Source organism: Bufo gargarizans, unplaced genomic scaffold (assembly GCF_014858855.1).
Source record: "Bufo gargarizans isolate SCDJY-AF-19 unplaced genomic scaffold, ASM1485885v1 original_scaffold_1329_pilon, whole genome shotgun sequence".
Taxonomy (NCBI): Eukaryota; Metazoa; Chordata; class Amphibia; order Anura; family Bufonidae; genus Bufo; species Bufo gargarizans.
In genome coordinates, this window is record NW_025334311.1 from 74,873 (window position 1) to 101,514 (window position 26,642).

Below are 26,642 nucleotides of genomic sequence, written 5' to 3' on the forward strand. Positions count from 1 at the left end.
CAGTGTCCACTAGGTGGTGTGTGTGCTGTATAACAGATGGAGGTGCACTCAGTGTCCACTAGGTGGTGTGTGTGCTGTATAACAGATGGAAGTACGCTCAGTGTCCACTAGGTGGTGTGTGTGCTGTGTAACAGATGGAAGTACACTCTGTGTCCACTAGGTGGTGTGTGTGCTGTATAACAGATGGAAGTACAGTCTGTGTCCACTAGGTGGTGTGTGCTGTATAACAGATGGAGGTACACTCAGTGTCCACCAGGTGGTGTGTGCTGTGTAACAGATGGAAGTACAGTCTGTGTCCACTAGGTGGTGTGTGTGCTGTATAACAGATGGAAGTACACTCTGTGTCCACTAGGTGGTGTGTGTGCTGTATAACAGATGGAAGTACAGTCTGTGTCCACTAGGTGGTGTGTGCTGTATAACAGATGGAGGTACACTCAGTGTCCACCAGGTGGTGTGTGCTGTGTAACAGATGGAAGTACAGTCTGTGTCCACTAGGTGGTGTGTGTGCTGTGTAACAGATGGAAGTACAGTCTGTGTCCACTAGGTGGTGTGTGCTGTATAACAGATGGAGGTACACTCAGTGTCCACCAGGTGGTGTGTGCTGTGTAACAGATGGAAGTACACTCAGTGTCCACTAGGTGGTGTGTGTGCTGTATAACAGATGGAAGTACACTCTGTGTCCACTAGGTGGTGTGTGTGCTGTATAACAGATGGAAGTACAGTCTGTGTCCACTAGGTGGTGTGTGCTGTATAACAGGTGGAGGTACACTCTGTGTCCACTAGGTGGTGTGTGTGCTGTATAACAGATGGAGGTACACTCAGTGTCCACTAGGTGGTGTGTGCTGTATAACAGGTGGAGGTACACTCTGTGTCCACTAGGTGGTGTGTGTGCTGTGTAACAGATGGAGGTACACTCAGTGTCCACTAGGTGGTGTGTGTGCTGTGTAACAGGTGGAGGTACACTCAGTGTCCACTAGGTGGTGTGTGTGCTGTGTAACAGGTGGAGGTACACTCAGTGTCCACTAGGTGGTGTGTGTGCTGTGTAACAGATGGAGGTACACTCAGTGTCCACTAGGTGGTGTGTGTGCTGTGTAACAGATGGAGGTACACTCAGTGTCCACTAGGTGGTGTGTGTGCTGTGTAACAGATGGAGGTACACTCAGTGTCCACTAGGTGGTGTGTGTGCTGTGTAACAGATGGAAGTACAGTCTGTGTCCACTAGGTGGTGTGTGCTGTATAACAGATGGAGGTACACTCAGTGTCCACCAGGTGGTGTGTGCTGTGTAACAGATGGAAGTACACTCAGTGTCCACTAGGTGGTGTGTGTGCTGTATAACAGATGGAAGTACACTCTGTGTCCACTAGGTGGTGTGTGTGCTGTATAACAGATGGAAGTACAGTCTGTGTCCACTAGGTGGTGTGTGCTGTATAACAGATGGAAGTACAGTCTGTGTCCACTAGGTGGTGTGTGCTGTATAACAGATGGAGGTACACTCAGTGTCCACTAGGTGGTGTGTGTGCTGTGTAACAGATGGAGGTACACTCTGTGTCCACTAGGTGGTGTGTGTGCTGTGTAACAGATGGAGGTACACTCAGTGTCCACTAGGTGGTGTGTGTGCTGTGTAACAGATGGATGTACACTCAGTGTCCACTAGGTGGTGTGTGTTCTGTGTAACAGATGGATGTACACTCTGTGTCCACTAGGTGGTGTGTGTGCTGTATAACAGATGGAAGTACGCTCAGTGTCCACTAGGTGGTGTGTGTGCTGTGTAACAGATGGAAGTACACTCTGTGTCCACTAGGTGGTGTGTGTGCTGTATAACAGATGGAGGTACACTCAGTGTCCACTAGGTGGTGTGTGCTGTATAACAGATGGAAGTACACTCAGTGTCCACCAGGTGGTGTGTGCTGTGTAACAGATGGAAGTACAGTCTGTGTCCACTAGGTGGTGTGTGTGCTGTGTAACAGATGGAAGTACAGTCTGTGTCCACTAGGTGGTGTGTGCTGTATAACAGATGGAGGTACACTCAGTGTCCACCAGGTGGTGTGTGCTGTGTAACAGATGGAAGTACACTCAGTGTCCACTAGGTGGTGTGTGTGCTGTATAACAGATGGAAGTACACTCTGTGTCCACTAGGTGGTGTGTGTGCTGTATAACAGATGGAAGTACAGTCTGTGTCCACTAGGTGGTGTGTGCTGTATAACAGATGGAGGTACACTCTGTGTCCACTAGGTGGTGTGTGTGCTGTATAACAGATGGAAGTACAGTCTGTGTCCACTAGGTGGTGTGTGCTGTATAGCAGATGGAGGTACACTCAGTGTCCACTAGGTGGTGTGTGCTGTATAACAGATGGAAGTACGCTCAGTGTCCACTAGGTGGTGTGTGTGCTGTGTAACAGATGGAAGTACAGTCTGTGTCCACTAGGTGGTGTGTGTGCTGTGTAACAGATGGAGGTACACTCAGTGTCCACTAGGTGGTGTGTGTGCTGTATAACAGATGGAAGTACACTCAGTGTCCACTAGGTGGTGTGTGTGCTGTGTAACAGATGGAGGTACACTCAGTGTCCACTAGGTGGTGTGTGTGCTGTGTAACAGATGGAAGTACACTCAGTGTCCACTAGGTGGTGTGTGTGCTGTGTAACAGGTGGAGGTACACTCTGTGTCCACTAGGTGGTGTGTGTGCTGTATAACAGATGGAGGTACACTCAGTGTCCACTAGGTGGTGTGTGCTGTGTAACAGGTGGAGGTACACTCAGTGTCCACTAGGTGGTGTGTGTGCTGTGTAACAGGTGGAGGTACACTCTGTGTCCACTAGGTGGTGTGTGTGCTGTATAACAGATGGAGGTACACTCAGTGTCCACTAGGTGGTGTGTGTGCTGTGTAACAGGTGGAGGTACACTCTGTGTCCACTAGGTGGTGTGTGTGCTGTATAACAGATGGAGGTACACTCAGTGTCCACTAGGTGGTGTGTGCTGTGTAACAGATGGAGGTACACTCAGTGTCCACTAGGTGGTGTGTGTGCTGTGTAACAGATGGAGGTACACTCAGTGTCCACTAGGTGGTGTGTGTTCTGTGTAACAGATGGAGGTACACTCAGTGTCCACTAGGTGGTGTGTGTGCTGTGTAACAGATGGAGGTACACTCAGTGTCCACTAGGTGGTGTGTGTGCTGTGTAACAGATGGAGGTACACTCAGTGTCCACTAGGTGGTGTGTGTGCTGTGTAGCAGATGGAGGTACACTCAGTGTCCACTAGGTGGTGTGTGTGCTGTGTAACAGATGGAGGTGCACTCAGTGTCCACTAGGTGGTGTGTGTGCTGTGTAGCAGATGGAGGTACACTCAGTGTCCACTAGGTGGTGTGTGTGCTGTGTAACAGGTGGAGGTACACTCAGTGTCCACTAGGTGGTGTGTGTTCTGTATAACAGATGGAGGTGCACTCAGTGTCCACTAGGTGGTGTGTGTTCTGTGTAACAGATGGAGGTACACTCAGTGTCCACTAGGTGGTGTGTGCTGTATAACAGATGGAGGTACACTCAGTGTCCACTAGGTGGTGTGTGCTGTGTAACAGGTGGAGGTACACTCTGTGTCCACTAGGTGGTGTGTGTGCTGTATAACAGATGGAGGTACACTCAGTGTCCACTAGGTGGTGTGTGCTGTGTAACAGGTGGAGGTACACTCTGTGTCCACTAGGTGGTGTGTGTGCTGTATAACAGATGGAGGTACACTCAGTGTCCACTAGGTGGTGTGTGCTGTGTAACAGGTGGAGGTACACTCAGTGTCCACTAGGTGGTGTGTGTGCTGTGTAACAGATGGCTGACGGCACCCTACAGAATATACTTCCTGCGCCCTACAGACTGCTGACTGCTCCCTACAGCCTGCTGACTGCTCCCTACAGCCTGCTGACTGCTCCCTACAGCCTGCTGACTGCGCCCTACAGCCTGCTGACTGCGCGCTACACATTGCTGACTGCGCCCTACAGCCTGCTGACTGCGCCCTACAGCCTGCTGACTGCGCCCTACACATTGCTGACTGCGCCCTACACATTGCTGACTGCGCCCTACACATTGCTGACTGCGCCCTACACATTGCTGACTGCGCCCTACACATTGCTGACTGCGCCGTACAGACTGCTGACTGCGCCCTACACATTGCTGACTGCGCCCTACAGACTGCTGACTGCGCCCTACACATTGCTGACTGCGCCCTACAGACTGCTGACTGCGCCCTACACATTGCTGACTGCGCCCTACACATTGCTGACTGCGCCCCACACATTGCTGACTGCGCCCCACAGACTGCTGACTGCGCCCTACACATTGCTGACTGCGCCCTACAGACTGCTGACTGCGCCCTACACACTGCTGACTGCGCCCTACACATTGCTGACTGCGCCCTACAGACTGCTGACTGCGCCCTACACATTGCTGACTGCGCCCTACAGACTGCTGACTGCGCCCTACACATTGCTGACTGCGCCCTACACATTGCTGACTGCGCCCCACACATTGCTGACTGCGCCCCACAGACTGCTGACTGCGCCCTACACATTGCTGACTGCGCCCTACAGACTGCTGACTGCGCCCTACACACTGCTGACTGCGCCCTACACATTGCTGACTGCGCCCTACAGCCTGCTGACTGCGCCCTACACATTGCTGACTGCGCCCTACAGCCTGCTGACTGCGCGCTACACATTGCTGACTGCGCCCTACAGCCTGCTGACTGCGCCCTACACATTGCTGACTGCGCCCTACACATTGCTGACTGCGCCCTACAGACTGCTGACTGCGCCCTACACATTGCTGACTGCGCCCTACACATTGCTGACTGCGCCCTACACATTGCTGACTGCGCCCTACACATTGCTGACTGCGCCCCACAGACTGCTGACTGCGCCCTACAGACTGTGCTGACGGCAGGCTACTGAGCAGCACCCGCTTGCTCCACCATTTCCCCGGCACAGCTATCGGTCTGATCCAGTGACTCCAGTCTGTTCTAATATCAGGATATGCGTCTGTAGGGGGCGCCTCGCTGCTGTCTGTGTACTCGGTTTTGTGTCTGGCTGATGTCCGCCTGTCTGTCGCTGACTAACCATGCAGTTTTTTTCTGTCTTCCAGGACTGTCATATAAAAAAAAAACGCTTCTTAAAGGTAGCCCCGCTCCTGTCCCCCCACCATCCCCCCACAGAGTGTTTTTTGTACTTGTAGTTCGTCACAGCCATCAAAGGGTCATTGCCGTAGAATTAAGTTCGCACCATGTCCTGACCGAGGCAAAGCGCAGGCAATCTGTAGGCAGGCATGTTTATATGGTTATTACAAGATCAGCGCACACTCTCCTGAAATCCTCTGTGCTGCTGGGAGGACCCTGCTCCTTCTACTATGTAACTCTCATCCTGTGACCTCCACAAGATCAGCACACTCCTCTCCTGAAATCCTCTGTGCTGCTGGGAGGACCCTGCTCCTTCTACTATGTAACTCTCATCCTGTGACCTCCACAAGATCAGCACACTCCTCTCCTGAAATCCTCTGTGCTGCTGGGAGGACCCTGCTCCTTCCACTATGTAACTCTCAGCCTGTGACCTCCACGAGATCAGCACACTCCTCTCCTGAAATCCTCTGTGCTGCTGGGAGGACCCTGCTCCTTCCACTATGTAACTCTCAGCCTGTGACCTCCACAAGATCAGCACACTCCTCTCCTGAAATCCTCTGTGCTGCTGGGAGGACCCTGCTCCTTCCACTATGTAACTCTCATCCTGTGACCTCCACAAGATCAGCACACTCCTCTCCTGAAATCCTCTGTGCTGCTGGGAGGACCCTGCTCCTTCCACTATGTAACTCTCAGCCTGTGACCTCCACAAGATCAGCACACTCCTCTCCTGAAATCCTCTGTGCTGCTGGGAGGACCCTGCTCCTTCCTCTATGTAACTCTCATCCTGTGACCTCCACAAGATCAGCGCACTCCTTTCCTGAAATCCTCTGTGCTGCTTTCATTGTCCTGTGAACCTGCCTGCCTACAGATTGTACTTAGTGTGATTCTCTGTTATCAGCCACTGTCATGGCTGCCAGGTGGCTAGTCCCCGGGATAGAGGAGGTTAATACTTGGTGCCTTCTTAAATCTCATCTTCTGATTAGGCTGGGTAGTACCTTCACCTTCTTTCCGCCTCTGATATTGACTCCGCCCACGTTATGTATCCGCCCTGATACATACACCCGGCATATATACGGTGCGGTATATATGGCCTCTGGTAACCGCATGCCACATGGATCTCCTCCATGATGATCCGGTCCTGGGGCTGTGATGTAGACAGTCACTGGACGTGTGTACGCTGCATGCCTCGTGCCTCACTGTGTGGATGAGCATGACGATGTCCAGTGTGGAGTGGATGATGGGTGTTGTAGTGTGTCCTCCTGAATATGACATCTGTGTTACTGCAGGTGGCCCCTTAAAGATGACTGCGCTCTGGGTATATACTGTTATGCATCCTGATAGCTGAGATGTTGTGTCATACACCCGCTCACGTATACAGTGTGACATCATACACCCGCTCATATACAGTGTGACATCATACACCTGCTCGTATACAGTGTGACATCATACACCCGCTGATATACAGTGTGACATCATACACCCGCTCGTATACAGTGTGACATCATACACCTGCTCACGTATACAGTGTGACATCATACACCCGCTGATATACAGTGTGACATCATACACCCGCTCATATACAGTGTGACATCATACACCCGCTCACGTATACAGTGTGACATCATACACCCGCTCATTTAGAGTGTGACATCATACACCCGCTCATATACAGTGTGACATCATACACCCGCTCATATACAGTGTGACATCATACACCCGCTCATATACAGTGTGACATCATACACCCACTCATGTATACAGTGTGACATCATACACCCGCTCATGTATACAGTGTGACATCATACACCCACTCATGTACACAGTGTGACATCATACACAGCTCACGTATACAGTGTGACATCATACACCCGCTCATATACAGTGTGACATCATACACCCGCTCATATACAGTGTGACATCATACACCCACTCATGTACACAGTGTGACATCATACACAGCTCACGTATACAGTGTGACATCATACACCCGCTCACGTATACAGTGTGACATCATACACCCGCTCATGTATACAGTGTGACATCATACACCCGCTGATATACAGTGTGACATCATACACCCGCTGATATACAGTGTGACATCATACACCCGCTCCTATACAGTGTGACATCATACACCCGCTCATGTATACAGTGTGACATCATACACCTGCTCCTATACAGTGTGACATCATACACCTGCTCGTATACAGTGTGACATCATACACCCGCTCATATACAGTGTGACATCATACACCCGCTCACGTATACAGTGTGACATCATACACCCGCTCACGTATACAGTGTGACATCATACACCCGCTCATGTATACAGTGTGACATCATACACCCGCTGATATACAGTGTGACATCATACACCCGCTCACGTATACAGTGTGACATCATACACCCGCTCACGTATACAGTGTGACATCATACACCCGCTCACGTATACAGTGTGACATCATACACCCGCTCATGTATACAGTGTGACATCATACACCCGCTGATATACAGTGTGACATCATACACCCGCTCACGTATACAGTGTGACATCATACACCCGCTCACGTATACAGTGTGACATCATACACCCGCTCACGTATACAGTGTGACATCATACACCCGCTCACGTATACAGTGTGACATCATACACCCGCTCATGTATACAGTGTGACATCATACACCCGCTCATGTATACAGTGTGACATCATACACCTGCTCCTATACAGTGTGACATCATACACCTGCTCGTATACAGTGTGACATCATACACCCGCTCATATACAGTGTGACATCATACACCCGCTCACGTATACAGTGTGACATCATACACCCGCTCACGTATACAGTGTGACATCATACACCCGCTCATGTATACAGTGTGACATCATACACCCGCTGATATACAGTGTGACATCATACACCCGCTCACGTATACAGTGTGACATCATACACCCGCTCACGTATACAGTGTGACATCATACACCCGCTCACGTATACAGTGTGACATCATACACCCGCTCACGTATACAGTGTGACATCATACACCCGCTCATGTATACAGTGTGACATCATACACCCGCTCATGTATACAGTGTGACATCATACACCTGCTCCTATACAGTGTGACATCATACACCCGCTCGTATACAGTGTGACATCATACACCCGCTCATATACAGTGTGACATCATACACCCGCTCACGTATACAGTGTGACATCATACACCCGCTCACGTATACAGTGTGACATCATACACCCGCTCATGTATACAGTGTGACATCATACACCCGCTCACGTATAGTGTGACATCATACACCCGCTCACGTATACAGTGTGACATCATACATCCGCTCACCTATACAGTGTGACATCATACACCCGCTCACGTATACAGTGTGACATCATACACCCGCTCACCTATACAGTGTGACATCATACACCCGCTCACCTATACAGTGTGACATCATACACCCGCTCACTTATACAGTGTGACATCATACACCCGCTCACTCGTACAGTGTGACATCATACACCCGCTCACGTATACAGTGTGACATCATGCACCTGCTCACGTATACAGTGTGACATCATACACCCGCTCACTTATACAGTGTGACATCATACACCCGCTCACTCATACAGTGTGACATCATAAATCCAGGACGTTGCATTGCAGGTGAGTTTCCTGGCCATGCTGCAGTTTTCAGTATTTACCACTAGAGGGCGGCAGACTCCATTATTTCCAGCGATTATTCCGCTGCCGCCTTTATCATTATATTATTATCCAGCAACAATTAAGGACATTTTCCACCTTAAGACGTCCGACTTGCTCCGGCAGTTTCACTGATTCCTAGGACTGTCACACCGAACTTCCCTTAAGGAGTTAATATGTGCAGGTTACAGAATACAAAAGGCATTTCATCGCCTCAGAATAGGAGCCCACTCAACACCAAACCAGCAGACCTATGCAACAAACAGCCCAGTCTCAAATGGCTCCAAAGGTAACAATACTCTTTATTGATCACATATACACAACATGATAAAAATCCAGATGAAATAGACCTAAGTAAAAGTGCGGTATTCTCCTGAGGGGTAATAGAGCACAGGGGGGCGCCAGGAAATATGCAATGCTTCACTGCCCGGTAAATAGTAACCGGACATTGATCGGTTAGTATAAGGGTACAAAGACTTGTGTCTATTGCATCTAATGCACAAATAACGGATAAACCTAATCCCCATAAGTAGAGTATCCCCTCAGAAGAACCGCGCACCCCGACGCGCGGCAGCACCTTCATCTGAGGGCGCCCCCCGGTGTTGTATTACCTCTCAGGCGAATACCGCACTTTTACTTTGGTGGATTTCATCTGGATTTTCATCATGTTGTGTATATGTGATCAATAAAGTGTATTGTTGCTTTTTGAGACAGTTGTTTTTTGTATAGGTTTGCCTTAAGGTGGCAGAGTCCCCCTTTATGTCTTCACTTTCTATATTCTGTCTTATGGCGGGGCTATGGGCACGCATCGGCCGTCTCACTAGGGTAAAGGGGGGCAATTCATTATAACATTGGGGAAGGGGTTGCACCCATTCACAAGTAAGGTTTGCTGTGTGTTGCAGAGGTAGAGTTCTCCTTTAAGACGTGCCTGGAAGGCTAAAATCCAGATTCTCTCCCTATGGTTACAGGGCAAAAGGTCCGGCCAGGATCAGGTGCGTCCGTAGCGATGGAAGTAAGATGGTTTGCATGCCTTACCAGTAACACGTCTGCTGTGAGGGGGGCAGTTTGCTGTGACACCCCGACCCCCTCTCTGCCGCCCCATGTGACCTCCGCTGATTGGCCCTCCCTGAAGGGTGCAGTCGGGTGCCGGCCTCCAGGATTCCTCATTAGTTGTGTATCAGTCAGTGGGTGCTCAGGTTGTCAGGACTGGTGTCGGGGGCGTCCTCAGGCACCCGCCGCGCTCTGAATCGCCTGCCGTTCACGCGGTCGCCATAATTCCGCTTCCAGCGTATGAAATAATGCCCACTGACAACAACTAACTGCCGCCTGCTGCCAGATATTAACCAGTTGTCAGCCAGTGTGTCATTAAAGGGCCACAAGTGTAGAATAAATGCGATGCAGTTCAGCACCTTGTTCAAGATCTCTGCTTGCTGTAATGTAGTGTATCAGTCTGGAGTCCACAGAGGATTACAATTGTAACACATCCTCAGCAGTGTGGGCAGGACTAGATCAGGATGATTAGCATTCACTGACAGGTGGCAGAGGTTTTTCTTCTTGTTATTGGATTCTGTATTTGACAGCCATGCCTCCAGCGCGGCGCCTCACTTATTCCACTAGGGGGCAGCAGAGAAAGAAGACTCTGACATTTCCTTCTGCCTCCAGGTGGCAGCAGATGCTGCGGCCAGCAGGGGGTGCTGCAGGGTCTTGGGGCATCGTGCCTGACAATACATTCATGTTACCCCCTGCACTGCATATACAGTCACCTATAGCATCCGTACAGAGATTTCAGGGGTTAACTGGCAGCAATTCTTTATCTTGCGGCAGTGTTAATTAGCGTGTCCTCTAATGCGGGAGACGCTTGTGATTAACCATTCCTCAGTTATTACTCCTGTCTCCCGGGGCAGGATCCAGCAGTAAGTAGCCGTCAGTGCCGCCGCGCTCTCGCTCTGCCCTACTTTCTGGATTTAATAAGGGATTTCCTTTGAGGGGTTTACTTCATCACCCTTAACCCCATCACTGCTGGACACTTTCCAGCACTAGGGGGCGCCGCTGCTCACAGTAAGTCGTCCGCAGTCTCTCGCACCTCTCAGGCCGCAAAAGATGGCCTGGAAGGTCGCCGTTAACCGAGTACTAAACTGCATGGGGGGCATAGTGCATGGGGGGGGCACTTTGTGGTGGTGTTACCCCCACAAGTACGGCAGTAGACGCCGCTATGACCAGCACAAGAGCTGACACTTCAATGTTTGGGTGTTTTGTTTTTTTACAGAAAGCCAAACTAGGACCAGCGGGTAACAAGGTGATCAGTCCGGCGGAGGAGCGCAGACCGTACGTCCCGTCCAACAACATCGACAGCGTGCGGCTCACCGACTTCAACTTCCTCATGGTTCTCGGCAAAGGCAGCTTCGGAAAGGTGCGGGGAGAGGGGTCAGGGACTGAAACTAGGGGGCGAGGTCCTCATCGGAGATGGTGGAGGTCAGGTGCTTATTAATGGGGTGGGGGTGAGGTCCTCATGGAGGATGGTGGAGGTCAGGTGCATATTAATGGGGTGGGGGTGAGGTTCTGATGGAGGGCGGTGGAGGTCAGGTGCATATTAATGGGGTGGGGGTGAGGTCCTGAGGGAGGGCAGTGGAGGTCAGGTGCTTATTAATGGGGTGGGGGTGAGGTCCTGAGGGAGGGCGGTGGAGGTCAGGTGCATATTAATGGGGTGGGGGTGAGGTCCTCATGGAGGGTAGTGGAGGTCAGGTGCATATTAATGGGGTGGGGGTGATGTCCTCATGGAGGGTGGTGGAGGTCAGGTGCTTTTTAATGGGGTGGGGGTGAGGTCCTCATGGAGGGTGGTGGAGGTCAGGTGCTTATTAATGGGGTGGGGGTGAGGTCCTCATGGAGGGCAGTGGAGGTCAGGTGCTTATTAATGGGGTGGGGGTGATGTCCTCATGGAGGGTGGTGGAGCTCAGGTGCTTATTAATGGGGTGGGGGTGAGGTCCTGATGGAGGGTGGTGGAGGTCAGGTGCTTATTAATGGGGGGGTGAGGTCCTCATGGAGGATGGTGGAGGTCAGGTGCATATTAATGGGGTGGGGGTGAGGTCCTCATGGAGGGCGGTGGAGGGCACAGTGCTTATTAATGGGGTGGGGGTGAGGTCCTCATGGAGGGTGGTGGAGGTCAGGTGCATATTAATGGGGTGGGGGTGAGGTCCTGAGGGAGGGCAGTGGAGGTCAGGTGCTTATTAATGGGGTGGGGGTGAGGTCCTGAGGGAGGGCGGTGGAGGTCAGGTGCATATTAATGGGGTGGGGGTGAGGTCCTCATGGAGGGCAGTGGAGGTCAGGTGCATATTAATGGGGTGGGGGTGATGTCCTCATGGAGGGTGGTGGAGGTCAGGTGCTTTTTAATGGGGTGGGGGTGAGGTCCTCATGGAGGGTGGTGGAGGTCAGGTGCTTATTAATGGGGTGGGGGTGAGGTCCTCATGGAGGGTGGTGGAGGTCAGGTGCTTATTAATGGGGTGGGGGTGAGGTCCTCATGGAGGGCAGTGGAGGTCAGGTGCTTATTAATGGGGTGGGGGTGATGTCCTCATGGAGGGTGGTGGAGCTCAGGTGCTTATTAATGGGGTGGGGGTGAGGTCCTGATGGAGGGTGGTGGAGGTCAGGTGCTTATTAATGGGGGGGTGAGGTCCTCATGGAGGATGGTGGAGGTCAGGTGCATATTAATGGGGTGGGGGTGAGGTCCTCATGGAGGGCGTTGGAGGGCACAGTGCTTATTAATGGGGTGGGGGTGAGGTCCTCATGGAGGGTGGTGGAGGTCAGGTGCTTATTAATGGGGGGGTGAGGTCCTCATGGAGGATGGTGGAGGTCAGGTGCTTATTAATGGGGTGGGGGTGAGGTCCTCATGGAGGGTGGTGGAGGTCAGGTGCTTATTAATGGGGTGGGGGTGATGTCCTCATGGAGGATGGTGGAGGTCAGGTGCATATTAATGGGGTGAGGGTGAGGTCCTCATGGAGGGCAGTGGAGGTCAGGTGCATATTAATGGGGTGGGGGTGAGGTCCTCATGGAGGGCAGTGGAGGTCAGGTGCATATTAATGGGGTGGGGGTGAGGTCCTGATGGAGGGTGGTGGAGGTCAGGTGCTTTTTAATGGGGTGGGGGTGAGGTCCTCATGGAGGGTGGTGGAGGTCAGGTGCTTATTAATGGGGTGGGGGTGAGGTCCTGATGGAGGGCGGTGGAGGTCAGGTGCTTATTAATGGGGTGGGGGTGATGTCCTCATGGAGGGCGGTGGAGGTCAGGTGCTTATTAATGGGGTGGGGGTGATGTCCTCATGGAGGGGGGTGGAGGTCAGGTGCTTATTAATGGGGTGGGGGTGATGTCCTCATGGAGGGTGGTGGAGGTCAGGTGCTTATTAATGGGGTGGGGGTGAGGTACTGATGGAGGGTGGTGGAGGTCAGGTGCTTATTAATAGGGGGGGTGAGGTCCTCATGGAGGATGGTGGAGGTCAGGTGCTTATTAATGGGGTGGGGGTGAGGTCCTGATGGAGGGTGGTGGAGGTCAGGTGCATATTAATGGGGTGGGGGTGAGGTCCTGATGGAGGGTGGTGGAGGTCAGGTGCATATTAATGGGGTGGGGGTGATGTCCTCATGGAGGGTGGTGGAGGTCAGGTGCTTTTTAATGGGGTGGGGGTGAGGTCCTCATGGAGGGTGGTGGAGGTCAGGTGCTTATTAATGGGGTGGGGGTGAGGTCCTCATGGAGGATGCTGGAGGTCAGGTGCTTATTAATGAGTGGGGGTGAGGTCCTGAGGGAGGGCGGTGGAGGTCAGGTGCATATTAATGGGGTGGGGGTGAGGTCCTCATGGAGGGTGGTGGAGGTCAGGTGCATATTAATGGGGGGGGGGGGGGGTGAGGTCCTCATGGAGGGTGGTGGAGGTCAGGTGCTTATTAATGGGGTGGGGGTGATGTCCTCATGGAGGGTGGTGGAGCTCAGGTGCTTATTAATGGGGTGGGGGTGAGGTCCTGATGGAGGGTGGTGGAGGTCAGGTGCTTATTAATGGGGGGGGTGAGGTCCTCATGGAGGATGGTGGAGGTCAGGTGCATATTAATGGGGTGGGGGTGAGGTCCTCATGGAGGGCGGTGGAGGGCACAGTGCTTATTAATGGGGTGGGGGTGAGGTCCTCATGGAGGGTGGTGGAGGTCAGGTGCTTATTAATGGGGTGGGGGTGATGTCCTCATGGAGGATGGTGGAGGTCAGGTGCATATTAATGGGGTGGGGGTGAGGTCCTCATGGAGGGCAGTGGAGGTCAGGTGCATATTAATGGGGTGGGGGTGATGTCCTCATGGAGGGTGGTGGAGGTCAGGTGCTTTTTAATGGGGTGGGGGTGAGGTCCTCATGGAGGGTGGTGGAGGTCAGGTGCTTATTAATGGGGTGGGGGTGAGGTCCTCATGGAGGATGCTGGAGGTCAGGTGCTTATTAATGAGTGGGGGTGAGGTCCTGAGGGAGGGCGGTGGAGGTCAGGTGCATATTAATGGGGTGGGGTGAGGTCCTCATGGAGGGCAGTGGAGGTCAGGTGCATATTAATGGGGGGGGGTGAGGTCCTCATGGAGGGTGGTGGAGGTCAGGTGCTTATTAATGGGGTGGGGGTGATGTCCTCATGGAGGGTGGTGGAGCTCAGGTGCTTATTAATGGGGTGGGGGGTGAGGTCCTGATGGAGGGTGGTGGAGGTCAGGTGCTTATTAATGGGGGGGTGAGGTCCTCATGGAGGATGGTGGAGGTCAGGTGCATATTAATGGGGTGGGGGTGAGGTCCTCATGGAGGGCGGTGGAGGGCACAGTGCTTATTAATGGGGTGGGGGTGAGGTCCTCATGGAGGGTGGTGGAGGTCAGGTGCTTATTAATGGGGTGGGGGTGATGTCCTCATGGAGGATGGTGGAGGTCAGGTGCATATTAATGGGGTGGGGGTGAGGTCCTCATGGAGGGCAGTGGAGGTCAGGTGCATATTAATGGGGTGGGGGTGAGGTCCCCATGGAGGGCAGTGGAGGTCAGGTGCATATTAATGGGGTGGGGGTGAGGTCCTGATGGAGGGTGGTGGAGGTCAGGTGCATATTAATGGGGTGGGGGTGATGTCCTCATGGAAAGTGGTGGAGGTCAGGTGCTTTTTAATGGGGTGGGGGTGAGGTCCTCATGGAGGGTGGTGGAGGTCAGGTGCTCATTAATGGGGTGGGGGTGGGGGTGAGGTCCTCATGGAGGATGGTGGAGGTCAGGTGCTTATTAATGGGGTGGGGGTGAGGTCCTCATGGAGGATGGTGGAGGTCAGGTGCTTATTAATGGGGTGGGGGTGAGGTCCTCATGGAGGGTGGTGGAGGTCAGGTGCTTATTAATGGGGTGGGGGTGAGGTCCTCATGGAGGGTGGTGGAGGTCAGGTGCTTATTAATGGGGTGGGGGTGATGTCCTCATGGAGGATGGTGGAGGTCAGGTGCATATTAATGGGGTGGGGGTGAGGTCCTCATGGAGGGTGGTGGAGGTCAGGTGCATATTAATGGGGTGGGGGTGAGGTCCTCATGGAGGGCAGTGGAGGTCAGGTGCATATTAATGGGGTGGGGGTGAGGTCCTGATGGAGGGTGGTGGAGGTCAGGTGCATATTAATGGGGTGGGGGTGATGTCCTCATGGAGGGTGGTGGAGGTCAGGTGCATATTAATGGGGTGGGGGTGATGTCCTCATGGAGGGTGGTGGAGGTCAGGTGCATATTAATGGGGTGGGGGTGAGGTCCTCATGGAGGGTGGTGGAGGTCAGGTGCTTATTAATGGGGTGGGGGTGAGGTCCTCATGGAGGATGGTGGAGGTCAGGTGCTTATTAATGAGTGGGGGTGAGGTCCTGAGGGAGGGCGGTGGAGGTCAGGTGCATATTAATGGGGTGGGGGTGAGGTCCTCATGGAGGGCAGTGGAGGTCAGGTGCATATTAATGGGGTGGGGGTGAGGTCCTCATGGAGGGCGGTGGAGGTCAGTTGCTTATTAATGGGGTGGGGGTGATGTCCTCATGGAGGGCGGTGGAGGGCACGGTGCTTATTAATGGGGTGGGGGTGAGGTCCTGATGGAGGGCGGTGGAGGTCAGGTGCTTATTAATGGGGTGGGGGAGATGTCCTCATGGAGGGCGGTGGAGGGCACGGTGCTTATTAATGGGGTGGGGGTGAGGTCCTGATGGAGGGCGGTGGAGGTCAGGTGCTTATTAATGGGGTGGGGGAGATTTCCTCATGGAGGGCGGTGGAGGGCACGGTGCTTATTAATGGGGTGGCGGTGATGTCCTCATCTGGGATGGTGGAGGTCAGGTGCTTATTAATGGGGTGGGGGTGATGTCCTCATGGAGGGTGGTGGAGGTCAGGTGCTTATTAATGGGGTGGGGGTGAGGTCCTGATGGAGGGTGGTGGAGGTCAGGTGCTTATTAATAGGGGGGGTGAGGTCCTCATAGAGGGCAGTGGAGGGCAGGTGCTTATTAATGGGGTGGGGGTGAGGTCCTGATGGAGGGTGGTGGAGGTCAGGTGCTTTTTAATAGGGTGGAGGTGAGGTTCTCATCGGGGATGGTGGAGGTCAGGTGCTTATTAATGGTGTGGGGGATGGGGCAAGTTGTCAGTTGAATATGGGTTGTCAGTCAGGTGACGACCCCCGCTCCTCTCCAGGTGATGTTGGCGGAGAGGAAGGGATCGGACGAACTCTACGCCGTCAAGATCCTGAAGAAGGACGTGGTGATCCAGGATGATGACGTGGAGTGCACCATGGTGGAGAAGCGGGTGCTGGCGCTCTCTGAGAAGCCTCCCTTCCTAACTCAGTTGCACTCCTGCTTCCAGACTGTGGTAAGGGGTGGGGCATGTGAGCGGCATGTGGGAGGGGCCGGGGGCCGCCAGTGACATTGTCCCCTCCTTGTCCTCCTAGGACCGGCTCTACTTTGTCATGGAGTACGTGAACGGAGGAGACCTGATGTATCACATCCAGCAAGTGGGCAAATTCAAGGAGCCGCAGGCCGTGTAAGTCCGCCAGAAGGGGGCATGAGGCACACGCTACCTCACTCACATCATGTAAACGCCAGCTCTGAAGAGGGTAGGCCGGCACTGCAGAAGTTAATCAGAGGTGTGATTTTAGAGCATTTCAGTGAAATTAGAGGGGAGCGCAGAACGCTCGGCGGGAGACTGCACGACGCAGAACAGAAGGATGAGCAGTAATCTACCCCGAGACGAGACTGTCACGTCTCATCTGCCGTTGTCTTGCCCACACTCGCTGGAACGCTCACTAATTTTATTAGATGTGACATGCAGTACAGCCGCTCTGTCATGTGACCCCCGCTGAGCGACAACCCATCCCGCCATCAGTGGACGTGTACCGCTAATGCGCATCACCACGTAGATTTGTACCAAGCCGACCGCTGTGGTGGCGCAAGTGATGACACCGGTGTACCGGGGCGGGCTGCAAATACTTTAATCAGTTGATCATGTGACCTCTGTCCATCAGGTTCTACGCGGCTGAGATCTCAGTTGGCCTGTTCTTCCTACACAAGAAAGGAATTGTGTACAGGTGAGAGCGCCCCCTGCTGATACTACCCCATAGAGTGAGAGCGCCCCCTGCTGACGCTGCCCCATAGAGTGAGAGCGCCCCCTGCTGACACTACCCCATAGAGTGAGAGCGCCCCCTGCTGACGCTGCCCCATAGAGTGAGAGCGCCCCCTGCTGACACTACCCCATAGAGTGAGAGCGCCCCCTGCTGACACTACCCCATAGAGTGAGAGCGCCCCCTGCTGACACTACCCCATAGAGTGAGAGAGCCCCTGCTGACGCTGCCCCATAGAGTGAGAGCGCCCCCTGCTGACACTGCCCCATAGAGTGAGAGCGCCCCCTGCTGACACTACCCCATAGAGTGAGAGCGCCCCCTGCTGACACTACCCCATAGAGTGAGAGAGCCCCTGCTGACTCTGCCCCATAGAGTGAGAGAGCCCCTGCTGACGCTGCCCCATAAAGTGAGAGCGCTCCCTGCTGACGCTGCCCCATAGAGTAAGAGCGCTCCCTGCTGACACTACTCCATAGAGTGAGAGCGCCCCCTGCTGACACTGCCCCATAGAGTGAGAGCGCCCCCTACTGACACTACCCCATAGAAAGAGAGCGCTCCTGCTGACACTACTCTATAGAGTGAGAGCCCCTGCTGACGCTGCCCCATAGTGACAGCGCCCCCTGCTGACGCTGCCCCATAGTGACAGCGCCCCCTGCTGACGCTGCCCCATAGAGTGAGAGCGCCCCCTGCTGACGCTACCCCCTGCTGACTCTGCCCCATAGAGTGAGAGCGCCCCCTGCTGACGCTGCCCCATAGAGTGAGAGCGCCCCTGCTGACGCTGCCCCATAGAGTGAGAGCGCCCCCTGCTGACGCTACCCCCTGCTGACACTGCCCCCATAGAGTGAGAGAGCCCCCTGCTGACGCTGCCCCATAGAGTGAGAGCGCCCCCTGCTGACGCTGCCACTGATTCTTCGCAGAGACCTGAAGCTGGACAATGTGATGCTGGACTCGGAGGGGCACATAAAGATCGCAGATTTCGGGATGTGTAAAGAGCACATGGTGGACGGGGTCACAACACGGACGTTCTGCGGCACCCCCGACTACATTGCGCCAGAGGTAACCCCCTTCTGCCATTTTACAGTCACCTGACCTTAGGCCACACCCACAACCATTTATTTTACCTTCATGACTGTTCCAGCAGATTAAATGACCACAGCAGCACAGAGTAAGGCTTCATGCACACGACCGTATGTATTTTGCGGTCTGCAAAAAACGGATCCGCAAAAAATACGGATGACATCCCCGTGCATTTTGTATTTTGCGCAACGGAACAGCTGGCCCCTAGGAGAACAGTCCTAACCTTGTCCGTAATGCGGACAATAATAGGACATGTTCTATTTTTCGTCGTAAGGCAGCCCAGGGCTCCAGCCGCTTACTCCTGGTTCCGGAGCAAGGAAGAAATACCTTTACCTGGCGCAGCACTGTGGGCAGAGACTCCCCGGGCTATCGGGAAGGGAGTCTCGTTACTGGCGGCGCAGGCGTGGTGCGTCACGTGACTGCTTGTGCGTCATGACATTAGCGTCACGCCAAAGCCGTCTGTTGCGGAGCTTCAAGGTATACCCTCAATATCTTCACTTTAAATCCCCTTGTAGCTGAAGAAACAGGTCAATATTCAAGAGACAATTTCCCCAGTGACTGGACGACACACAGTTTGGGAGTCACTGACGTTACTAGGCATGTGCACCTGGATTCAAACCTCCAACAGCCTCATTTACATAAAATACATAGATTACTATGGTACAAGGAAAAGTGGGGTCAGACAATAGCAAGGGCTGATGGGAGGTTGAGGGGGGAGGGGAAGAGGTACAGACAAGAAAGACATTCGATAAGTGGCGATGTTTGCCACACCGTCGTTAAGAGCTGGGAATGCTGTTTTCTGCGGTGTCTCATTTGCTCCTATGATGTCGGCTCCTATGAAACTGGAAGCTGCCCGCAAGCCTATGAATTCTGCCTCAGTTGCCCTCAGCCCGGTAAGCCTCCTCTCCATAATGTTGGTGGGGTTGTGGTTCCCTTCATTCACCCTGGGTGCTTGGTGCTGGTAGGATTTTTTTTGTATGGACTTGGATCCTACTAAACTAAACAAAAATTCATAAATTTGATTACTTATACGGTAGAGAAACCTCCACTGCCAAGGCACCTAGGGCTGATTCGGGCCGCAAGAAATGCACTATTTGCCGAAAATCCTTTTGCTCTAAGGCCAAGAAAGCCCTATGCCCTAAGTGTACAGAGAAGAATGTGTCCGAAGAGTCTCCCTCTCTTTTGGACTCCATGCGGAGAATTATTAGGAAGAAGTCAGTGGAGTCCAGGCTGCCGCCTTCATCCCCGCAGGCCTCTACATCCCACAGATCCCATAGCGCTCAGTTATAGGGGCTGGCTTTAGATGAGGCGGAGATTGCCTCTAGTGATGGATCTGGCAGACCGTTATTTCTTCCGGAAGACACCTAGGATCTCTTAAAAACTATAAGAGACACCATGAACCTGGAAGATACCAAAGAAAGTGTATCCAGTCAGGACCAGATGTTCCAGGGTCTGGGGGAAAGGTAGAAACGTGTTTTCCCGATTCACAATAAATTAAAATCGCTTATATCTAAAGAATGGAAAGATTCTGAAAAACGTGCTCCTATTTCAAGTTCCTTTAAAAGGAAATATCCGTTTTCAGATGCCGATACTAGCCTCTGGGATAAATCACCAAAAATGAATGCACCTGTGGCTCGGATTTCAAAGAAGTCGTCACTCCCGTTTGAGGACAAAACTACGTGACCCGATGGACAAAAAGAGTGAGAGCCTACTCAAGAGAGCTTGGGAGACAAATACTGCTATGTTTAGGCCTATTATTTCTGCTACCTGTGCCGCCAGATCCTTGTCCGTATGGTTGTCCCAGCTATAAGATCGTTTGGCAGCAGGTACTCCCAGAGAAGAGATCCTAGCATCTCTGCCATTGCTCAAACAAGCATCCAACTTCTTAGCGGACGCCTTTAGCAGACTTGGTGAAGCTTTCTGCAAGGTCAGCTGCCTTATCTAACGCCACCCGCAGAGCCATATGGCTCCAGGCCTGGTCGGCGGATACAGGATCCAAAAAACGTCTTTGTTCTATCCCTTGCGAAGGCAATTGACTTTTTGGGTCATTCATGGACGACATATTAGAGGCGTCGGACAGGAAAAAAGGATTTCCTATTGAACCCAAATATTTCAACCAAAGACGTTCCTTTCGCTCCCAAAACAAACCTAGAGTGGACCAGAAAAAAAGGGAGTTCTCAGTAAGATGGCAGCCTTCAAGAGGAAGAGGTAAAGGATTCCTCTTCAATCCGGAAAAGGCATCAAAGTCCACCCAATGACGCTAGAGGTCGGGTGGGAGCAAGATTAAACATTTTTGCTCCAAGCTGGGAAAGGATGGGAACCTCCCCTTAGATTCTTGCCGCCATTCAAGAGGGGTTCAAACTGGAATTCCACTCTTACCCACCAAATCACTTTGTCGTAAACGAACCACTGGCCAAAAGAAAAGAGCAACTGTCACTGGAATCCGAGCTAACCAGCCTGATTCAGAATGCCCAGCGCAGCAGCCGGGTATTGTCTCCGGACACCCTGTTCAGCCACACCAACGGGTTGTGATCTGTGAGTAAGGAAAAGGGTTGTCCATACAAATAGGGCTGCAGCTTTTTAAGGGCCCACACTACGGCCAGGCATTCTTTTTCTATGGCGGCGTAGCTTACTTCCCGGGGTAGAAAGTTTTTTGCTTAAGTAAGCCACTGGATGCTCACCGCCATCTTTTCCGACTTGGCTCAGTACTGCCCCCAATCCAAACATAGAAGCGTCTAGAGGTCGGGTGGGAGCAAGATTAAACATTTTTGCTCCAAGCTGGGAAAGGATGGGAACCTCCCCTTAGATTCTTGCCGCCATTCAAGAGGGGTTCAAACTGGAATTCCACTCTTACCCACCAAATCACTTTGTCGTAAACGAACCACTGGCCAAAAGAAAAGAGCAACTGTCTCTGGAATCCGAGCTAACCAGCCTGATTCAGAAAGAAGTCCTGCTTCCCGTTCTAAAAGACCAACATCAGCAAGGATTCTATTCCCCAGTGTTTTTTTATTCAAAAACCAGGAGGCTCCTTCAGGCTGATCATAAACCTGAAAAGTCTAAACAAGTGCCTAACCTACAAGAAGTTCAAAATGGAAACTATCAGGTTGACTGTAAACCTACTGCCTCAGTTTTGTTATATGGTGACAATGGACTTACAAGTAGTGTTGAGCGAACTTGTGCTTTAAGTTCTGGTTCGGGTTATCGAACAATCCCGTTATGGATTCCAAATTCCGTTATGGTCCGTGGTAGCGGAATCCATAACGGGATTCTTCGATAACCTGAACTTTGGATGCAGAACTTAAAACACAAGTTCGCTCAACACTACTTACAAGATGCATACTATCATGTGCCCATATTCAAGGACCACCAGAGATTCCTGAGAATTGCAGTCTTCATGCAACGCCGCCTCTGTCACTTCCAGTTTGAGGCTCTCCCCTATGGCCTATCATTGGCTCCAAAGATTTTTAAGAAAATAGTCGCAGAGGTAACAGCTCATCTTTTATATGCAAGGTATCCTCATAGTCCTGTACTTGGACGATTTTTTAATTGCAGCCGACACGGAAGACCGTCTCCTGTCCCATCTAAGCATAGTTCAAGCTACCTTTTCAGAGCTAGGATGGATAGTAAATTTCAAAAAATCCGACCTTGCTCCTTCCCAGCAAAATATCTTTTTAGGAGTCCTCCTCAATTCCCGCTTACTAATATATTTTCTCCCCGAAGAGAAGCAGATAAAACTGTATCAGAACGTAAATCAATTCTGCAAACTAAGATCCACGACGATCAGAAATGTGATGACTGTGTTGGGATTTCTAACAGCTACAATCCCTGCGGTCAGGTGGGCGCAAAGCCACACCAGAATTCTACAGGCTTTTCTATTGGATTCCTGGGACGGCAACAAAAGTTCCCTAGACAGGAAGGTCACTCTTCCACTACGGGTAAAGCACTCTCTAGCCTGGTGGAAGGTAAGAAAAAATCTCCAGACAGGAGTCTTCTGGTGCCAGGAAAATCTACTGGTGGTTACTACGGATTCCAGCAGTCGTGGTTGGGGAGACTTAGTGGTTCAGGGCATCTGGGCCATTCCATGTCAAACGCCTCTTCAAATCTAAGAGAGCTCTCCACAAAGTCCTTCTGGCGCTTCATGCAAACAGTCCTCTCGGTCACATAAAAGTTCTCTCGGACAATACCACCACCGTGACCAATTTGAACAGGCAGGGAGGTACCCGATGCAAATCTCTAGCAGCGGTAACAAGAGGAATATTTCTTTGGGCAGAAAAACACCTACTATCTCTAACAGTAATTCACTTGAAGGGGATCAACAATCTAGCAGATTTTTTCAGCAGGCAGACCCGGAAGGAGGGCGAGTCGGCGCTAGACACCAACATATTTCAAAAGATGGGGCATTCCAGTCATGGATTTGTTTGCAAATCGAACCAACAGGAAGGTGAAAAGATTTTGCTCCCTATCTCCTCAAGATCATCTGGACATCTTGGACGCTCTGTCCTGCCCTTGGCCAGAAGGACTCCTATTAGCATTTCCCCCCTTCAGCCTGATTCCGAGGACCCTGATTAAGGTGGCAGAGGAGAAGGCGCATATAATTATGATAGCTCCTTACTGGCCCAGAAGGGCCTGGTTTCCTCTTCTTCTCAGCCTGTCATCCGGAATATCTTGGATTCTTCCTATGTTTCGATGTCTCTTGCAACAAGGTCCAGTCCCTCATCCATCTAAGGCTGACGGCCTGGAAATTGAGAGGCTAAGTCTTAAGGGGAAGGGCCTCTCCGACGCGGTGATCTCCACCTTATTGAAGAGTAGGAAGATGATAACCTCAAAAATCTACCTCAGAACTTGGAAAGCCTTCCTCCTGTTTGCTGGATGCGAAATACATCAGGAAGCCCTGGAAAATATCCATAAGATCTTGGATTTTCTACAAGCAGGTCTGGACAGGGGCCTCAAGCCTTCCACCCTTAAAGTCCAGATCTTAGCCCTAGGGGTCTTCATGGATACCAAACTGTCAGAGCATCCTCTAATTAGGCGGTTTATTAAAGGAGCAATCAGAGATTCCCCTTCCATCTGTTCTTCCGTCCCTCCCTGGAACTTAAATTTAGTCCTTACGGTTTTGATGGATCTTCAGTTCGAGCCCATTGAGGATATCTCTCTAAAGCTCCTAACTCTGAAGACCACCTTCCTTCTTGCCATTACTACGGCCAGATGGATTGGCGAAATCCAAGCTTTCTCCTGCCGTCCTCCTTATCTTAAAATTTTGGATGACCGCATTGTACTGAGGCTTTTCTCCCGAAGGTGGTATTGAGATTTCATTGTAATCTAGAAGTCGCCTTACCATCTTTTTGCCCCTCTCCTACATCTGATCAGGAGAAAAAATTCCATAACTTGGATGTAAAGCAGTGTGCTGGCCTACCTGAAGATTTCGGAACAATTCAGGAATTCAGACCATCTTCTCCAATTCCAGGGGACTAATAAAGGTCGGGCAGCCAGTAAAGCTACGATCGCCAGATGGATTAGAGACACTATTGCCTTATGCCATGTCCAGTAGAATCAAGATCCTCGACAAGAGCGGTGTCAGCTCCCTGGGCTGAGTCTGCCTCTATCTCTATTGATCAGATCTGGAGAGCAGCGGCTTGGGCGAATCCAATGACTTTCTTTAACCATTATAGATTAGATGTGGTCCATAACCAGGTCCTCTCCTTCGGACGCAGAATTCTTTCTGCAGTAGTCCCTCCCTAGTTTATTTCTCTGTTAATCCTCCTCTCAGTGCCGTCGGGGAGGCTATTGGAAAATCCAATTACCGGTAAGAGTAATTAACCCTTTTTGTGGACCCATTGGTGTGAATGGTTCCGCATACGGTCCGCAAACAAAACGGAACGGACACGGAAAGGAAATACGTTCGTGTGCATGAGCCCAAATTCAGGAGAGGAGTGAGAAGCAGGGCGCCTTTAGCAGCACAGAGTATTTCAGGAGAGGAGAGTAAGGAGCAGGGCGCCTCAGCAGCATAGGTACCAGCGCCCCTTCTGTGTGTATAATGGATCCCTCAGCGGAGAGGTACCGGCGCCTCGTCTGTGTTTATAATGGATCTCTAAGCAGTGAGGTACTGGCGCCTCGTCTGTGTGTATAATGAATCCCTCAGCGGTGAAGTACTGGCGCTGCAGCCTCGTTTGCTGGATCTGTCACTCTGGACTTCTTTGGCTTTAACCCTGTCCTGGCATAGGTTTAACCCATCACTGCCCTGTTTCTTTTTCCCGATTGTTTGGATCCAGCCTGCAGGGTAAAGAATGGAGGCCTCCCACCTGGTGGTCACAGCAGGGTACATACAGTATTCTGGACACATACATATAGACCAGAGCCCGGAGCAGTGTGGAGTGACCACCATTTTTTACCCTGCAGGCTGCATCCAGGGAGCTGGAGTACTTATTTATGGTGAGGTTTAGAATTACGCAGTTAATCCTCGTGTTTAACACTTATGTTAATGAGCGGCTCGGTCACCGCGGGCACCGAGCTCGTAATAACCTCTCCTGCGTCAGACGGCCGCCGCTCAATTACACTTCTTATATAAGCCGGCACCAAGAACCATTGTGTTCACCATGGAAATCCAGCGCTGCATCACTCCAGTAATGAGACCAGAGCTCTGAATATCATGCCAGAGCAACGGTGAAGACTGACACACCGGCAGAGCAGAGGACACAGTGCTAAGGTGTCTGCCATCAGTGTGTATGTAAAGCTGGGTGACAAATATTTGGACCTAAGACGTGTTCCCCGGTGACCTTCCGCATCAGTTACTGTATAAATGGCGAGCGGCCGGCACGTGCGGCCTCTAGGCACACCATTATATGATGATGATTTTTAAAAAAAATAATATTTTGCTGCTTGCTGACTTTTCCATCGTCAGCTCGTTCTCTCTCTGTGTCGGGGGCAGCATGGATCGTGTTGTTGGTGCGTTCTGTTCATGTGTCGGGGGCAGCAGGGATCGTGTTGTCGGTGCGTTCTGTCCATGTGTCGGGGGCAGCAGGAATTGTCGGTGCGCTCTCTCCATGTTTCGGGGGCAACAGGGATCGTGTTGTCAGTGCGTTCTCTCCATGTGTCAGGGGCAGCAGGGATCGTGTTGTCGGTGCGTTCTCTCCATGTGTCAGGGGCAGCAGGGATCGTGTTGTCGGTGCGTTCTCTCCATGTGTCGGGGCAGCAGGGATCGTGTTGTCGGTGCGTTCTCTCCATGTGCAGAGGGCAGCAGGGATCGTGTTGTCGGTGCGTTCTCTCCATGTGCAGAGGGCAGCAGGGATCATGTTGATGCGTTCTCTCCATGTGTCGGGGGCAGCAGGGATCGTGTTGTCGGTGTGTTCTCTCCATGTGCAGAGGGCAGCAGGGATCGTGTTGGTGCGTTCTCTCCATGTGTCGGGGGTAGCAGGGATCGTGTTGTTGGTGTGTTCTCTCCATGTGTCAGGGGCAGCAGGGATCGTGTTGTCGGTGCGTTCTCTCCATGTGTCGGGACAGCAGGGATCGTGTTGTCGGTGCGTTCTCTCCATGTGCAGAGGGCAGCAGGGATCGTGTTGTCGGTGCGTTCTCTCCATGTGCAGAGGGCAGCAGGGATCATGTTGATGCGTTCTCTCCATGTGTCGGGGGCAGCAGGGATCGTGTTGTCGGTGTGTTCTCTCCATGTGCAGAGGGCAGCAGGGATCGTGTTGGTGCGTTCTCTCCATGTGTCGGGGGTAGCAGGGATCGTGTTGTTGGTGTGTTCTCTCCATGTGCAGAGGGCAGCAGGGATCGCGTTGGTGCGTTCTCTCCATGTCTCGGGTGTAGCAGGGATCGTGTGGCGGTGCCTTCTCTCCATGTGTCGGCAGCAGGGATCGTGTTGTCGGTGCGTTTTCTCTGTGTGTCGGGGGCAGCAGGGATCGTGTTGTCGGTGCATTCTCTCCATGTGCAGAGGGCAGCAGGGATCGTGTTGTCGGTGCGTTCTCTTCATGTGCAGAGGGCAGCAGGGATCGTGTCGGTGCATTCTCTCCATGTGCAGAGGGCAGCAAGGATCGTGTTGTGGGTGCGTTCTCTCCATGTGTCAGGGGCAGCAGGGATCGTGTTGTCGGTGCGTTCTCTCCATGTGTCGGGGCAGCAGGGATCGTGTTGTCGGTGCGTTCTCT

The 26,642-nt window shown here is 52.2% G+C and overlaps 1 protein-coding gene across 2 annotated transcripts in view; it reads left to right on the forward strand.

The window, feature by feature from the left end:
* Positions 1 to 26,642, forward strand: part of LOC122923186 (protein kinase C alpha type) — a 104,107-nt gene that overhangs the window by 62,268 nt on the left and 15,197 nt on the right. The window contains exons 8-13 of one of the 2 annotated variants that reach the window (XM_044273920.1): positions 9,831 to 9,854; positions 11,129 to 11,272; positions 16,509 to 16,682; positions 16,762 to 16,853; positions 17,335 to 17,397; positions 18,345 to 18,483. In XM_044273920.1, coding sequence (XP_044129855.1) covers positions 9,831 to 9,854; positions 11,129 to 11,272; positions 16,509 to 16,682; positions 16,762 to 16,853; positions 17,335 to 17,397; positions 18,345 to 18,483 — 636 coding nt within the window. The remainder of the gene's footprint in view (positions 1 to 9,830; positions 9,855 to 11,128; positions 11,273 to 16,508; positions 16,683 to 16,761; positions 16,854 to 17,334; positions 17,398 to 18,344; positions 18,484 to 26,642) is intronic. The other variant, XM_044273921.1, reaches the window with a different exon arrangement.